The sequence below is a fragment of the Panthera tigris genome, chromosome E2 (genome assembly GCF_018350195.1).
Source record: "Panthera tigris isolate Pti1 chromosome E2, P.tigris_Pti1_mat1.1, whole genome shotgun sequence".
Lineage (NCBI taxonomy): Eukaryota > Metazoa > Chordata > Mammalia > Carnivora > Felidae > Panthera > Panthera tigris.
This window is the reverse complement of record NC_056674.1, coordinates 2,070,200-2,087,507: the sequence shown is the minus strand read 5'-3', so window position 1 is coordinate 2,087,507 and position 17,308 is coordinate 2,070,200. Positions and strand designations below refer to the sequence as shown.

The window sequence follows — 17,308 nt, the reverse complement described above, 5'->3', positions numbered from 1 at the left end:
ACGAATCAGATGTCACTCCACCTCTCATACGGGGAGTGAGTGAAGGAGGGGAAGGAAGGAGAAGAGTTACTTTCCTGACATTTCCAAGAGGGCAGAAGTTCCCCCTCTGTGGCCCCACAGGAAAGTAGGGAGGAGAAAATGGTCCCATCACTCTGTCCTGTAAAACACAAGCATTTGTCACAAATGCAAACCTCATCTAAGTGTGTGAGGTTAAGGGAGAAATGCCAAACCCCAGAAATAACTCCTAGTGGGTAAAAGTTGCTGTACTGACAGAACTTGTCTGCACCATCAGAAGTCGAAATAGTGTTAGCTTTGAGAGGGGTTAGGTGAAGGAGGGAGGGAGTATGAGAGGGGAGGACTTTGGGGCACAGAGGATGATGTGCTTCTTGTTCTGGGAGCTGGTGACATGGGCCACTCACCTTCCGAGGATTCATCAGGCTGTACCATTAGAACGTGTGCACTTTTCTCTTTGCATATTGTACTTCAGCAAAATGGTTTTTATGTTTTTTAAAAGTTGCCATATATCCTAGTAGACATTCTTCCCCTTAGAAGCTGAGACTGGGGGCACCTGGGTGGCTCAGTTGGTCAGGTGTCCAACTTTGGCTCAGGTCATGATCTCATGGTTCGTGGATTCAAGCCCCACATCGGGCTCTGTGCTGACAGCTCAGAGCCTGGAGCCTGCTTCGGATTCTGTGTCTCCCTCTCTCTCTGCTCCTCCCCTCCTTGCACTCTGTCTCTCTCTCTCTCTCCCCCTCTCAAAAATAAATAAATGCAGGGATACCTGGGTAGCTCAGTCGGTTGGGCGTCCAACTTTGGTTCAGGTTATGATCTCGCGGTCTGTGAGTTTGAGCCCCACGTTGGGCTCTGTGCTGACAGCTCAGAGCCTGGAGCCTGCTTCCGATTCTGTGTCTCCCTCTCTCTCTGCTCCTCCCCTCCTTGCACTCTGTCTCTCTCTCTCTCTCCCCCTCTCAAAAATAAATAAATGCAGGGATACCTGGGTAGCTCAGTCGGTTGGGCGTCCAACTTTGGTTCAGGTTATGATCTCGCGGTCTGTGAGTTTGAGCCCCGCGTTGGGCTCTGTGCTGACAGCTCAGAGCCTGGAGCCTGCTTCAGATTCTGTGTCTCCCTTTCTCGCTCATGCTCTGTCAAAAATAAACATTAAAAAAAAATTAAAACAAATATATTAAAAAAAAAAAAGCTGAGACTGAATTGGGATTTTTGTGCAAGGGATTTATTGAGGGAGTGTGCTCTCCGGGGCAAGCTGGGTTTGACTGGGGGTCCAGCCTGGGCGTGGTACCACAAGGAGCTCTGGAGCATCAACAGTCCTTGTTCTCCCCTGAGCCAGTGGGGAGTCCGTTATACTCTCTCCCTGGGCGCACGACTGTTGGGGATGAGCGTAACCGCCTGTGTAATTCTCTAGGGAGGTGGATCCCATTAGCAAAGGGCATTTCTAAGAAGGGGGCGATCATAAACCTAAGCGATAAACCAGAAAGTTAGCAGCCCATATGCACAGCAGCTGGAAGAGAAACAAAAGAGAACCAGGTGAGGCACTGGTGGGTCTATTAGCAGTAGTATGGTGTGTGTGTGTGTGTGTGTGTGTGTGTGTGTGTGTGTAAAAATTTTTACACTTCAGATGACCTGTACTTACATTTTCTTAACTTTGTACTCTGCTTAAAAAACTGTCGTATTTCCAACAAAATGCACAGATGAGTGTGCACACATATATATGCCAATGTAACATCCCAATGAGCACTGCCATTATCTTAGAAGATACCCTCATCTTCTTTCCTGACCTCTGTCCCCCACCCTGAGGCAACCACATTTCCGATTTTGCCTCATATAGTTTTGCCTATGGTTAAACTTCATGTAAATAGAATCCTACAGGAAATCACATACATTTCTTAAAACCCAAAAAAGATTATAGCAAAATGCTTACCCTACCATTTGGTATTTTCATAATATAATAGCTTTCCATAAGGATACATATTGATGTCCTTTGTTCTTTTGTATTTTACTTTTTAATGCTTATTTATTTTTGAGAGGGGGGGAGGGACAGAGAGAGGGAGACACAGAATCTGAAGCAGGCTCCAGGCTCTGAGCTGTCAGCACACAGCCCGACACGGGGCTCGAACTCAGGAGCCGTGAAATCATGACCTGTGCTGAAGTCGGATGCTTAACTGAGCCACCCAGGTGCCGCTGTTTTTTTTTTTTAATTTACTTTTTACAGCAGCCAAATATTCTGTAGTATGCTCTGTCATGACCATTTCCTCAACTGATGAATGATCAGGTTGTCGTCACCACCACTGAATAATACGTATTTGTCAAGTTGTCCTCCTAGTCTATAGCATGGGTTATGAGGAACTTCATAAAAACCCATGTTCTCTGGGCCTATCCAAGATCTGCTGAATCACAGAATCCGAGGGTGGAGCCCAGTTATTTGAAAAAGTCACCCAAGTTTTTCTGATGCTCTGCCAGGCTTGGGAGCTGCTTCTGTGGTTTATTTTCTCCAGGATGTAAAGGGGAGCTTTGAAATGTGATGGCATCCAGCAGGGGACAGCAGGCTAGAGGAAGAGTTAGTCCTTTTCCAAGGATTAGAGATGTGAATTCCATCAATGATTTCTAATAAGTTGTAACATTTCATAGTATATGCTATTTCTCTTCTTTTTCAGGTTTTTTTTTTTCATGTCACCACTGCCTAGCTTTCTAGATAACTCATTATGTCATATCCATTCCCCAAACTTCTCTGATATTTTTAATAGCGGTTGCACTAAACCCATCACTAATTTGAAGAAGAATTGTCACCATTAACCATTCTGTCTTTCCATCCTTCATCACGGTAGGTCTTTCTATTCATGTATTCATTTGACAGATATTTACAGAATTCATATTCTGTGTCCGGCACTGTTCAGGCACTGGGGCTACAGTCATTAGCAAACCAAAGTCTTTGCCCTTATAGGGCGTGGAGCAAAAGAAAAGCTGGGCAAGGGTAGTTCTGCGGTTTTCTGTGGGAAGGTATTGGGGTGTACAGTTCTGAACAGTGATGAGAGAAGCGTTTTTTAAGGAAGTGACAAAAACTGACTGATGGGAGATGTGACAGAGAAAGCCTCACGGATACTTGGGGAAAAAGCATTTCAGGAAGAAGAAACCGTAAGTGCAAAGGCATGGAGACAAGAGTGGCTGGGGAAGAGCGAGTAATGCACGGAATGACTTCAGCTTTGGAAGGAGCACTCTGGCTGCCCCATGGAGAAGAAATTGGGGGTTGGGGTAGCATCAAGATAAGACTGATGGTGGCTGTGACCAGGGTGGAAGCAGTCAGCTTCTGGATGTATTTTGAGGGTAAAGCCAACAGCATTTGTTGATGGCTCGAATGTGTGTGGTGACAAAGAAAGAAGCATCAAGAAGGCCACAGTTAGAGGCCTGGAGGGGCCGGGAGGAGAGATATGGGGAAAACTGCATGAGATTTTTTCTTTTTAGTTGGAGGAGGGATTTTAGGGTATTTGGGATATGTAAAGTTTAAGATGTCCATTAGATATCTGAGTGGAGGGGCGCCTGGGTCGCTCAGTCGGTTGAGCATCTGATTTCGGCTCAGGTCATGATCTCACAGTTTGTGACTTCAAGCCCCACAGTGGGCTCACTGCTGTCAGCACAGAGCCCGTTTTGGATCCTGTCCCCTTCTGACTCTCCCCTGCTTGCACTCTCCCCAAAAGAAATAAACATTAAAAAAAAAAAAAAGATATCCAAGTGGAGATGGCAAGCAGATGGTGAGATTTATAAGTTAGGAATTTAGGAGACGGGTTGGGTCATGCACACACACAGTTGAGGTCACTGGTGTATAGATGATACTTAACACTGTGAAACTGTATACGTCATCTTGAAATTTTTCATCACATGTATTCTGATCTTTCCTCTGATACAGCATAGGTGTATTACTTATTTTTGTATATTTATGTTATATCTGGTCACTTCATTGTACAGTTGTGAATTCAGCTTTTCAGTTGATATATCATTTCATTCCCAATCATGCAATCACATTTTCCTGCAAGAAACAATGGTGGCCCCTCCATTTCTAACATTTATACTTTTTTTTTTTCTTCTGTTTCAGGGCTTTGTGGAGTGGTCAAAAGCTCCACAACAAACGACCATAGTCTTGGTAGTGTGTGTCCTGTTTTTGTTCCTGGTTTTAACAGGGATGCCTATGATGTTTCACATTTAACTATAATGGTGGCTATTGTTTTGAAATAAATGGCCTGCTTCTTGTTAAGGAAATAGTTAAAAATCAGGAATAGTATTGAATATTAGCAAATGCCTTTTAAACATCCATCAAGATGATTTTTTTTTGTATTTAACCTTTTGTTATGAGGTTTTACATTATTTCATTGAACTTAAGACATCACTGATTGTAAAACACATATTGCTTTATATACCACTGAGAAAGAAAAAACATGCTTCTTGATTGTAAGATGCTACCAACTGGAAGATGTATCCGGACTTCAGAGATGATGAAAAAATGTGCAATTTAGGATTGATGAAATCTGGTAGATTTCTTAATATCAAATCCTCTTTGTATTCTTAGGGTTGTGGTACACTAGTCTTTTCAGATACTGAATCTATTTCTTGATATTTTATGTATAATTCTTCACTCTATCTTCACATGTAAGATTGGTGCTATCTTTGTCAAGTTTTGGTAACATGGCTAGGCTTGCATCATTGAAGGACATAACCTTTATTGTCTTCTAAGCTTTAGAATAGTTTCTGTAACTTAAGTATCACTTCCTTGACATTTTGAAGAAATTCACCAGTAAGGCAATCAGGGCCTAGAGGTATGGAGAGGAAGTTTCAGCTGAATTCTTGGGCGGCTTTCTCAGTTTCTTCTCATGTCACCAGTTTATTATATTCCATTAATTTTGATGATTTATAGTGTTTTTTATGCTTAGAAAATTCTCCATTTCATTGAACTTTTCAGATTATGAATACCATTCTATAATTAAATGAAAATCTTCTCTTTATTTTGTTCTATCTCCTTTCTTCCTTTCAACTTCTGCTTGTGGTTTACCCATTAGATTTGTCAAAGTTTTATCCAGTTTACTATTGCTTTTCCAAAGAACCAGCATTAGAATTTATGTATATCCATATTTCTCTAGTTTGTAATTTGTTTTTAATTAATATGTATTAGGCTCATTTTTTATTTCTATACCTTGTCTGTTTTTATGTTGAATAATTCATTTATAATCTTTTTTTACAAAAGTATTTGCCAAAATAGTATACTTAATAAATATACTTCTGATTATAGCCTTGGCCACATTTTAATTTGATAATTTGTGTTCCTGTTTGTTGTTGTCTAAATGTTATATCGTAGTGTTTATAAAGAGTGCTTTGAAACTCTGATCAGGTTTATTTAAAAATAGTTTCACTGATTTACTGCACTGTGAACAAAGAATGTGGCCTCTAATATATATGCTTTCAAAAGCTTTTTAAAAGCTCTTACTGTGGCCTACAACGTGTCCAGTGTTTGTACATGTTTCACGGACATTTAAGACGAATATGTATTTTCAGTCTGTAGAATTCAGAACTCTACATGTCTGTTAATGAATTCAGTCTTATCAATGATATTGCGTAGGTTCATGTGTTAATTTTGGCTCACCTTATCTGTCAAAAACCAATAAGGTTATGTGAAAATCTGTTAGTATGACTACGTTTGTCAATATATTTTGTATAAACTTTGCTTTATGTATTCAGTCACTATGTAATTTGATGCATATGAGGTACAGCACTGTTATGTCTTTGCCAATTAAAAGGTATACGTATACCACCAAGCACAATGCTGGGCAATAGTAGCCATGCAATAAACATTAGTTTAAACCTGATTCTGAATCCTTTGTGAAATATAAAATGATTGTCTTTAAACCAATTTAATCCCGAGGCTTAAATTTTACTTTGTCTATTAGTGGTTGGTATTTCCATCCTGCTGTTTTTAAATTTGTGTGTGTGTGTGCACACGTGTGTGTATTTAGACCCTTTGTGTCGTTTTGATAGGATTTCCAATGGCCTCTCCAGGTTTGCCAAAAAAAAAAAAATCTGGGCAGGTAGAAGTATGGGATTCTGTCTCCCCATAGTTCCCTCCAGCTGACTGCATCAAAAAACAAACAACAATCGTCCCTTCAAACAGACACAAGCCTCAGCTGTTACATTCATTACGATTTATCAGTTGCAAGTAACAGCAGCTGATTCAAAGGAGCTTAAGTTTGTTAATGATCAATTACTGATTCATGTTACACCAAAGCCTGGGATGAAATTGGCTCAATTTATAGCTGGTTCCAGGGGCCTAAAAATATCACTGGGACCTTTCCTCTCCACTGACCTCAGAGTTCCACTCCCTTGCAGGGGTGACCTTCTTTTTCTCCGCTCGGCTGGGAGGAGGGCTACCACCACCACCCTGTTCTACGTGGCAAAGCGGGGGACGCGAGATAGATTCTCCTCACACCCTCACCTCCCAGCCCTTCCCTGCCACAGGAACTGGAATCTTGAAATAAGGGAGAGAACAGCAGCTGGAGGCGGGAACTAGCTGTCCTAGGAATGGGCAGAGCATAATGGACTGCAGCAGGACAAAGGCAGAAACCGGGAGGTGCCTGTGGGGACCGTGCCAGATGTCCCGAACGGGGGGGGGGGGGGGGGCTGCTGTGGGCTGAGATTCGCTCAGACCGTGCCACGTGCCTTAAATTTGTGGGATATTGCAAACAGTCATAATAATATAAACCATAAAAGCAATGGCCCTTCATTTGGGTTCTATCACGTGCCAGGAACCGCATTTCATGGATGACAGAAATAGCGACTCGCACCCCCGATGGTCTCTTCTCCATTCGACAGCCAGGTACATCCCATGACACCGTAATTAAGACCATTCACAATCCACCCACTTCAGCAGGTAAGAGCCAAAGTCCTCACAGCGGCCGCCCAGCCCTGCAGTAAGGGCTCGCGCTCGCACCCTCCATTCCATGCGCGCGGCCTTTGCTGTTTGAACAAGCCCATCACGTGCCTGCCACGTGCCTGCCTCGGGACCTTGGCACGGACTGCGGAACGGACCTCTGCCTGTAACGCTCTTCCCCCAGATGCTCACGTGGCTCCCTCACCTGCAGTGCTCGGCTCGCACGGCTTCCCCCACCGTCCCCAAAGAACACTTACCTCCGCAGGTGATCCTCCTGGTCTTCGGCGCCTGTATCACCACCTGACAATTACAGGGTAATTGATGGTTAATTGAGGTTCTGCTCTGTCCACCTCCTCTGCCGGGTCTCCCTGGAGGAACTGAGTCCTGGGAAGGTTGAGTGGGGGAGGGGGGCTGCAGAGTTCGGCCTGCATTTCTCAGGAATTCCCTGCACGCCAGCCTGTGGGACCCCGGCCCCTTCCGACCCCCTCCCCCATGCGCTTGAAGCTGCTGGGTTCTCCCCCGGAACAGGACACGCTGGCCCCAGGGTAGCATCTGCATACACTATCTGGGGAACATAGTGGGGGACGGAGGATGTCGGGTAAGTCGGCAACTATGGCAAATCTAAACCGCTAAGGCAAACACCGGCACGCCCGTGGCTTGCGGGAGCCGTGGGAGCGGCTTGGGGCGGGCTGGCTGGCTGACTGCGCTGCCGTGTTCCCGAATGCCAATTCCTTCCCCTCTGCCTTACCAGTAATTCCGAAAGCTCTGAACAGGTATTTTCGGCAGCTCCCCCTCCCGGGGCTCAGCTCCTCCACGGCTGTGGACTCAGGGCACCGCTCGCGCGCGCCACTCTCACTGCAACAGGAGGGACCGCGGACGCTCCCGTCCTCCCGGCTGCGACTCTGGTCGCGCCCCCGCCCTCCCTCCGGCGTCCACCCTCCTGCGTCGGCCCCGCAGCACAGCCCGCCAACCGCCCGCGGGCGGGGCCAGCTCGCGGCTTTACGCCCGGCGCCTGCGCACTGCACCTAGCCGGCTCTCGTTGAAGTCTTGGCGGAAGGGCTCAAAGGCGGGACGCCGACCCCGCCCACACCTCGCCCGCACCCTCCCCGCTCTCCCCCCGCAGAGCCGGGGCACCCGCAGCCTTGGCGTTGCGGAGGACCAGTTTCCCTCGGTCTTTGGGGTGACTGAACTCAGGCTTAGGTCTGTAAACTGGGCTCCCATTTCACATTCATCCCTTCACGCAGCACTGCCTGAGCGCCTACTGTGTGCCTAGCACCTGGGCTGGGAGAAGGTCAGAAGGAGGAGCCAGACCGTGCAGTCCATGCAAGACCCTGAATGGCTCTAGGGTTGCAGCTGGACATGGTCAACCATTCATTCAGTCACTCAGTATTTCCTGAGGACCTACTGTGCGCTGAGGCCTGAGGTAGGAGATGTCTGGGGCATAGCCATGAACCGACTGTGTCGTCCCTCCTGACCGTGAATAACTCCTGGCCTGATGCTGCGATGTATAACCATTCAGCCATCTGGAGCTTCTTAAGGACCTACTGTGTGCTAAGGCTTGGGCTAGGCAAAGTTTGGGTCACAGGAAGGAACCAGTATGCATGTTCTCTGATACAGGACTGGTGCTGAGGATGTTTACTTATTCATTAATTTACTTGGTCTATTAATTTAGGTCTCCCGAAGACCCACTGTGTGCTGGTGCTTGAACTGGCTAACCCTGGGAGACAGGGGGGCACTGAATGTGTGGCCTCTGACCCTGAATGATGCCAGGGCTGATGCTGGGATGTACAACTAGTCATCCAGTCTTTCATGAGTACCTACTCTATGCTGGGGCCTGAGTGATGTCTGCAGCACAGAGGAAGCGCAAACACGGTAAGTCTTGACCCTGCAAGGCAGGTCAGGGATTTGTCACTCATTTATTTATTCACATGAGATTCCCTGAGGACCTACTGCGTGCCAAGGCCTGTGCAGGTAACGCCAGGGCGAAAGGAAAGGCACGCATCTCCTCCGAGGCCCCTCACCAGATTCCTTGCTAGGACTAAGAGCTGAGGAAGCTGGTGGGCAGGGCGACATGTCTCTTTACACGTCTGTGTGGCTGTTTTAATTTCTCTCCTCCTTAGTTATACACATTAAAGATCATTTATGTTTGAGGTATTTTCAGGGCTTGGCGTTATTTTGTGATAATTTACATCACTTTTTCAGGGCCCAAGGAAATCTGAATATGGACTGGACACTGGATGATATCAAGAAATTAATGTTTCACTGGGTGTGAATGATACTGTGGTTGTATAGAAGGTACTTTTGTTGTTGTTAAGAGATGCAGCCTAAGGTATTTAGCAGTGAGATCCTGTCGGTAATTTACTTTAAAATAGACCAGGAAAAAAATGGGCATTTTCATGAACTATTTTAAAAACAAATATGTATCATAAAATATGGTAAATTTTGTTATGAAAGCACTTTTAGGTATTGCATTCCTATTCTATTAAAATTGTTTCTTTTCTTTTCTGGTTTTGAGAAAGAGGGAGGGGCAGAAAGAGAAACCGAGAGAGAATCCCAAGCAGGCTCTGCACGGTCATCACAGAGCCTTATGTGGGGCTCGAACTCATGAACCATGAGATCATGCCCTGAGCCAAAATCAAGAGTTGGACATTTAACCGACTGAGCCACCCAGGCACCCCAAAATTCTTTTTGTTTTTTAAGGCAGTCAAAGTGGATGCGCATGTGGGGATTTATTGTACATTTTGTATAATTGAAAAAAATCTCATAAAAATTCTTTATGTAGGGGGTACCTTTTTATGCAGAGGGGGGTTATGTTATGTTGTTATGTTATGTTGTTATGATATGTTATGTTCAGTTATGTTGTTCCATGACACAGGACCGTTTGTTGGTCAACCTTGTAAGAAAGGCATTCGTAACTGAAAAATATTTTTGTCATTTTTTTTTCTTGGACCTGAACAAATCAGTGAGATCAAAACAAACATACGTGATTCTCTACCTAAGAAATCTTACACCCAAACTTTGTGAAATGATAACATCCGGTGCTTCCAAATATAAAATAAATAAAAGGACAGAAGCTGTGGGTTGTATGCTACTATCCGTGTAGAAAGGTATACTGTACGTCTTTATAGCATGTTTATACATGTAAACAAATACCCATATTATTTGCTATATATGCATAGATTATGTTGGAAAGATACCAAGAAACTCAAGAATGGTTGCCTCTAGGGAGGGGAACTTGGTGGCTAGGCGGGATGGAGGAGGACAGGGCTAAGATTTTTTTTCACTTTGTTAACTGTGGACCAAACAAAATTTCGTAAAGACCATGCTGTAGGACTATAACTTATTTCACGGTGATAGGTGACTGCGTTAATCATTCTCACATTTCACACTTCTAACCACATGGTTGAAAAGGCCCTTCGTACACTACCCATGGGCTTGGCTATAACTCTTGTTTTGGCTAGTGGGTCTACACGCAAACTTGACATAATCAGGCGCTTGAAACTGTGCTTGTGTGTGCCCACTCTCTCCAAATCCCTGCTACTGTCCTGAGTGCACACCCTTAGAGTCTTGAGGAAGGCAGCAGAGATGGCCCAGCTGAGCCGTCCTGAACAGCCACCCCCATCCAACCCTCAGCTGACCACAGATGCGCCACTGAACCTAGCCAAGATCAACTGGGCCTAGTCCAGGCCAACAGAAACCCCCACCATGGGAAATACATTAGATGGACAACTGAGGTCTGGATGCTTTGTTACACAGCAACAGCTAACTGACACAACCATTAAAGTCAGGATTTTGATAGCGGGTGGGGGGGGGGCACAAGGCTGGAGCAGGGGAAAGTGTTTCCTTATCCTAAAAAAGGCTGGGGTGCACTCTGAAACTCACCCTTTGCAGGTCTGTCAGGGGAGAGGCAAGTCTCTTCTAGAGCTTTTCCTTTTCTGGATGTCTCTGGCTCGTTCTAATTTTGGAACCACTGTTTCAGTCCTAGGGATCCATACTTCTTCAGACCCCGCTCCCGTAGTGAATATGGCAACTTGAAAGGAGCCGAACCTTTTATCCAATTAAATTTATTGAACAAATGCCTACGTGATCATCAAATCTTCGACCATTCAAAGGCTAGCTAGAGACGCACAGACACTTCTTTGGGTCTACTTTCGTGGGTCACATTTATAGTTCCGAACCAGGAGGCAGAGTGTGTGTGTTGGGGGAGGAGCAGTCCGGCAGATGCGGTGTGAGGCAGAGTGTGTGTGTTGGGGGGAGAAGCAGTCCCGGCTCTGTGACCTCCTCCCTGTGTGACCTTGGGCAAGTTCCCGGGCCTCCCTGAGCCTCGGTTTTCTCACGGACGACTCGGGGAGAAGGTGCCTCCCCTTGGTGCCGAGCGGTCGGAAGCGGGGTGGAACAGTGCCGGGCGCGGCGCCTGGTCAGAGGTCCCCGTTAGGCATCAGCTCGTCCTTCTGCCGGTCTGTGGCACTCTGTGTGGGGTCGCTGCCGCTGCCTGGCTCCTCCTCCCGGGGGGAGCCCGGGGGCCCCGTCAGGTGCGGCAGCGGGGTGGCGGGGTGGCCGCAGCGGACGCGCGGGCAGGGCCTCCCGTCGGCGTGCGTCCGCTGGTGCCGAATGAGCGCGGAGGAGAAGCTGAAGGCCTTGCCGCAGCCGCCGCACTCGTAGGGCTTCTCGCCCGTGTGCACGATGTGGTGCTGGATGAGGTAGGAGCGGTTGCTGAAAGCCTTGCCGCACTCGGGGCACGCGTAGGGCCGCTCGCCCGTGTGCGTGCGCCGGTGCAGCGTCAGCGACGAGCCCTGGCTGAAGGCCTTGCCGCAGTCCCCGCAGCGGTAGGGCTTCTCGCCCGTGTGGATCTTCTGGTGCTCGATGAGGGACGACACGTGGCCGAAGGCCGCCCCGCACTCCGGGCACCGGTAGGGCCGCGCGCCCGTATGCACCAGGCGGTGCTGCGCCAGGTGCGAGCGGTTGCCGAAGGCGCGGCCGCAGTCGGCGCACGCGTACGGCCGCTCACCCGTGTGCACGCGCCGGTGCTGCGCCAGGTGCGACACCTGCGTGAAGGCCTTGCCGCACTGCGCGCACGCGTACGGCTTCTCGCCCGTGTGGATGCGCCGGTGCTCGGCCAGCGAGGCGCTCTGGCTGAAGGGCGCGCCGCACTCGGGGCACGCGTACGGCTTCTCGCCCGTGTGCACGCGCCGGTGCTGCGCCAGGTGCGCGAGCTGCGTGAAGGCCTTGGCGCACTGGCCGCAGGCGTACGGCCGCTCGGCCGTGTGCGTGCGCCGGTGGCGGATGAGCGCCGAGGAGAAGCGGAAGGCCTTCTGGCAGCGCGCGCACGCGTACGGCTTCTCGCCCGTGTGCACGCGCTGGTGCTCCAGCAGGGACGAGCGGTTGCGGAAGGCCTTGGCGCACTGGCCGCACGCGTACGGCCGCTCGCCCGTGTGCACGCGCCGGTGCTGCGCCAGGTGCGTGGGGCGCGCGAAGGCCTTGCCGCAGTCGGCGCAGCGGTGCGGCCGCTCGCCCGTGTGCGTGCGCCAGTGCGACGCCAGGTAGGAGCCCTGGCTGAAGGCCTTGCCGCACTCGGGGCACGCGTACGGCCGCTCGCCCGTGTGCGTGCGCCGGTGGAGCGTCAGGTGGACGCTCTGGCTGAAGGCCTTGCCGCAATCGGCGCACGCGAACGGCCTCTCGCCGGTGTGGGTTCTCTGGTGCAGGGTGAAGGCCGAGCAGTAGCTGAAGGCCTTGCCGCAGTCCCCGCACGTCCACGGCTTCCGGGGGCCGCCCCCTCCTCGCTCCTCCTCGCCGGAGCCCGCCCTCTTCTGCTTCGGGTTCTTCCTGGGCGCGCCCCGCCTCCGGGGCCGGCCGCCGGCTTGGGGCAGGGGAGGGCTCCGGCCGGTTCCCGGCACCCCGCCGAGCTCGTCCCGCTCCTGCACACCGTCCTTGGCGGGCTCTTCCCCGGGGGCCGTGGCCTCTTGCTTCAAACAGCTTTTCTGGTTCTCCTGCCGGTCCTTGAACCGACCCTCTTGTTCCCGGGTTTCCCCCACCTCGGGGCCCTGGGGGGTGGCCACGGTCAAGAGTCCTTCCATCGCTGCTTTCTGAGCCACTGCCTTGTTTTCACATCTTTGTCCCTGGATCTGAAGGAAAAGAGGAGAAAAACCAACCAGGTGGGTTGGACAAGGCTTAGTGCAGGGTCTCAGCCTCCACACTGCTGATGGTTTGTTGGGGGCTGTCCTATGCACTGGAGGGTACTTAGCAGCATCCCTGGCCTCTACCCACTGGATGCCAGTAGCACTGCCCCAAGGTGTGACCACCAGAAATGTCTCTGGGCATTTCCAAGTGTCCCCTGACTGAAGATCACAGACTTAATTGAAAGCAATTGTATTAAAAAAAATTTTTTTTTAAGTTTATTTATTTTGAGAGAGAGCGCAAGCAGGAGGGGCAGAGAGAGAAAGAATCCCAAGCAGGCTCCAAATGGTCAGCACAGAGCCTGACCTGGGGCTTGAACTCACGAACTGTGAGATCATGACCTGAACTGAAATCAAGAGTCCGAGGCTTAACCCCTTGAGCCACCCAGGCGCCCCTGCAAACAATTGTAAAAGATCTTTGCAAAAACATGAATCTGACAGCTCTTAAACATAGCCTTGCAACTTGGTGCTCTGGACCAAATCATGTCCCCTCCAAATTCATAGATCAGAGCCCTAACTAACGTGATAATGTCTGGAGGTTGGGCCTTTGGGAGATAATGAGGTTAAATGCCCGCCTCCACCATGGGATTGGTGTCCTCATAAGAGGAAGAGACCAGAGCCCCCTCTCTCCACCATGTGGGGACAGAGTGAGGAGGAGATTATCTGCAAGCCAGGAAGATGGTTCTCACCAGAACCCAGGCCAGGCTGATGCCCTAATCCTAGACTCCCAGCCTCCAGAACTATAAGGAAATAAATTTCTGTTGAAGACACCCAGTCTGCAGTACTTTGTCATGGGTCTCTGAGCTGAGGGTTTTTTCTTTTCTGGAGAAAAATCGTACACAAAGGAACAGCTAGCTCCCAAGCTCTATGCATAATATACTGCCGGTAGGAGCGTGCACTGGAAAAACCACTGGCATTTTCTAGGAAAGCTGGAGACACATGTCCCCGGTCCCCCAGTAATTACATTTTCTGGAACGTAAGCAAGAGAAACGTGCACATGTGTACCAGGAAGCCCGTCCAAGATTGTGTGTAACAGCCAAATGCTAGAAAACAGTCCAACTGTCCATTAACAAGGGAACGAACAGGGGTATATTCATACAGCGGAGTATCGCACGGCATAAACATGAGTGACCGCCAGCTGCCCAACGGCTCAGAACCTCAAATACAGTGTTGGCAAACAGTTAAGATGCAAAGGCTGTATCAGGTAGGATGTTATTTAGGCTGAAAAACAGGCAAACACAGCCATGTACGTTTTAGGGATTATGAACACGTGGCAAAGGTTCATTGCTACACCCTGGCCCTGGGGCCGAGCGGCAATGCCGGTGACAGACTCAGAGCTTAGGCCCCTCTGCAGGCCTAGCGACTCAAAATCTGCTTTTTATGGGAGCCCCAGGTGATTCGTGGGCATGGGAACGTCTGAGAGGTGCTGGTCTTGGCCCCTCTGACACCGACTCGGGAGTACTGTTACAGCGGTAACAACCAGCCTCTGCTGAGCACAGAGCCGGATGCCCAGCCTTCTTTAAATTTTTTTTTTTTTAACGTTTATTTATTTTTGAGACAGAGAGAGACAGAGCATGAACGGGGGAGGGGCAGAGAGAGAGGGAGACACAGAATTGGAAGCAGGCTCCAGGCCCTGAGCCATCAGCCCAGAGCCCGACGTGGGGCTCGAACTCACGGACCGTGAGATCGTGACCTGAGCCGAAGTCGGACGCTTAACCGACTGAGCCACCCAGGCGCCCCAAGCCTTCTTTAAGCTCTTGCCAGGAACTAGCTCACCTGCTCCTCAGTAAAGCTCCCAGAACTGGCAAAGCTAGAGCCCACGCCTGGGCCACCTGGCTACGGGGCTTATCCTCTCCGACACCCTTGCCTGCCCTGGGCTCATACTCTCCAATATAGGCCTCCCCGCTGCTCCTCAAACATTCCAGGCATGCTCCTGACTCAGGAGCTGAGTCTGACTGGCTGTTCCATTTGCCTGGAACCTTCATCCCCTGAGGCCAGGCCTCGTGGAGAAGAGAGAATAGATCCAGAAGTGAAGGAGTGAGTGATCTGGGCTGTGAGAGCAGCAGGGGCGAGGGTCCCGAGCAGGACCATGGCTGGGGCGACAGAGGAAAAGCAGAGGGGCAGGGCAGTGGGGGAGGGGTGGAGAACAACTGAGGCAGCCGGCAGGTGGGATTACGGATGGCAGTGTTGAGGGTCACATGAAGCAGGGTCTGTGTGCAGCAGTGAGAACTTGGCTGGTGGGAGCCGGGCTAGGCCTGGCCCAGTTCCAGAACCGTCTCCACAGGCGGCTGTCAGGCCCAGACAGGCCTCCACACAGGGCTGTGGTACCCACCTTGTGGTCTTCAGAGCATCAGATCCTGTGTGTGTCACTCAAGTTGTGGCCCCTGCTCTGGCCACCATGCATCAGTGGGTCCAGACCACACCTGTGAGAGAAAGAAATGGGAACCATGAAGGAAGATTCTGGGGCCGAGGCGTGTGTCACCACAGACACATGCACAGTCATAAGTGCATGTCATAAGTGGGCAGAGCATCACACGTGCCCAAAGTCATGTGTGCTGGGTCTCCCCCACGTGCAGAAATGCAGTGACCCTAAGCTTGCCCAGTGTCTCCTAAACACATCCCGTGACACCTGCACAGACCTCCACACGCACAGTCATGTTCAGGCACACAGAATGGCCAGCTCCGGGATGGCAGACACACCCATCGAAACGCTGCATTCAGCTGCACACCGAGACACACGTAGAATCACACACTTCGCACCTAGGAGGACACATTCCACATGTGCCTAAAGTTACCCATGGGCACAGGTCTCCAGATGCAGACACACAGTCAATTATGCGCGCTGCGGCCCCTGCACAGGCACAGCCGGCAGGCTCAGTCACGTGCAAACACACGGTGACATGGGGGACATACTCACGTGCGGAGTCACACGCACAATTACATACTCACAAGGGCACAAACTGATGTAGTCACCCACATGCAAACACACAAGGGCCGGACTCACACGCACGGCTCACACCTGCCTAGGCACACAGGTACAAACACGTTTCATGAGGGGCGGACTCACACGGAGAGTCACGCACAGCTGCACGCGCACAGAGTTGTGGAGTCGCGCACGGGCAAACGCAGGGACATGCGGGGCGGGACTCACACGCACAGGGACACGCACAAGGCCACACACCTGCATTGGCACAAAGTTCAGTAGCGACACACGTGCAAAGGCAAGTGCACAGGCGGGGCGGGATTCGCATACACACAGCGCTGGAGTCACGAACACACAGCGACAGAGCGACACGGACACCGCGCGCACACCCACTCGCGCTCACGCAAACCACGCACCAGTGTCCTCGACTCCCGGCACCGCCTTCGAAGGCCTCGGAGGCTCCCCGCGAGCTCGGTGGGTTCGGGTCAGGTTCTCCTCAGTCTCCGACCCTACCCGGCCGAGGCGGACCCCAGTAACCCCAGGTCCCACGGGGGAGCGGACGAGCAGGCCTCACAGGTGACCACGGCGACCTCCGCGGGTGGGCCAGAGCGCCAGGCCCGAGCGGACTGCGCTTGCGCACCGGCACAGCTACATCCCGCGCGCCGCTTCCCGCGAACTACAACTCCCAGAAGGCACCGCGCCGCTGCGCCGGCGTCCTGGAAGAACCAGTCCCGGGGACGCCTGCGGGGTCGATGCTCAGGGATCGGTGCAGGGTCGGTGCTCAGACCGAGCTCCGCCCGACGGGGCCGGGACTCAGGGTGGGGGGCGGAGCCAGAGATATGGGGGCGGGACTCCGCCTCCTCAGGGGAGGGGCACAGTCCTCGGGCTTAGGGCAACAAAAACCAACTGAGGATCAGAGAGGTTAAGTCACTTAATGCAGGCCGAACAGCATAGGGAGGGCGGAAGCTGGCGCTGACCACCCACAGCTCACCACGAAGTCATGGAAAGCTATTCTTTCTCTCGGGAGTTTGATCTAATTCCCCTACAAAGCAAAGAAGTCGACAACCTACCGACTGTGCAAGTGATGATAACCGCGAGCGCGTACAGCCACGCACTGGCCAGCCAGGATTGTGAAGTGCTTCCTATGTAGGAACTCTGTTAGCATTCAGAACTTACTGACCTGGGAATGCAAAGAAATGGGTGAACGTAGGGTGGGAACACTAATGGATTTCACCAAAATTGACATGCCATGGATTGTGAGACACCACATTATTTCATGGACACCGCCCC

At 50.7% G+C, this 17,308-nt stretch overlaps 2 protein-coding genes and 1 long non-coding RNA gene across 6 annotated transcripts in view; 2 read left to right on the top strand and 1 right to left on the bottom strand.

Annotated features, from left to right (window-relative positions):
- The window catches only part of SMIM17 (small integral membrane protein 17), a 36,495-nt gene extending 31,311 nt beyond the window's left edge, over positions 1–5,184 (top strand). Inside the window, exon 5 of the mRNA XM_042970703.1 lies at positions 4,103–5,184. Coding sequence (XP_042826637.1) covers positions 4,103–4,213 — 111 coding nt within the window. The 3' untranslated portion in view covers positions 4,214–5,184. The remainder of the gene's footprint in view (positions 1–4,102) is intronic.
- Positions 1,106–16,668, bottom strand: ZNF835 (zinc finger protein 835). 4 transcript variants are annotated; one of them, XM_042970681.1, is made up of 5 exons: positions 16,435–16,668; positions 15,428–15,518; positions 10,805–13,044; positions 7,180–7,222; positions 1,106–1,142 (listed from the first exon to the last, which is right to left on the bottom strand). In XM_042970681.1, exon 3 carries the CDS (start codon positions 12,994–12,996, stop codon positions 11,341–11,343), a length of 1,656 nt encoding a protein of 551 aa, XP_042826615.1. In that variant the 5' UTR covers positions 12,997–13,044; positions 15,428–15,518; positions 16,435–16,668; the 3' UTR covers positions 1,106–1,142; positions 7,180–7,222; positions 10,805–11,340. The 4 variants fall into 4 exon arrangements, 3 of the variants coding, with proteins under 3 accessions (XP_042826615.1, XP_042826614.1, XP_042826616.1); XM_042970680.1 differs by lacking the exon at positions 1,106–1,142 and adding an exon at positions 1,210–1,516; XM_042970682.1 differs by lacking the exons at positions 1,106–1,142; positions 7,180–7,222 and adding an exon at positions 7,226–7,306.
- On the top strand, positions 7,068–9,303 carry LOC122234387. The gene is made up of 3 exons (XR_006212172.1): positions 7,068–7,236; positions 8,595–8,794; positions 9,125–9,303. It is a non-coding gene; the product is annotated as an uncharacterized LOC122234387 (long non-coding RNA).
- Positions 16,669–17,308: the final 640 nt, after the last annotated feature.

What these genes read in the sequence shown, in the direction of transcription:
- ZNF835 (XM_042970681.1), bottom strand. Translation starts at nt 12,996, where the DNA reads ATGGAAGGACTCTTGACCGTGGCCACCCCCCAGGGCCCCGAGGTGGGG.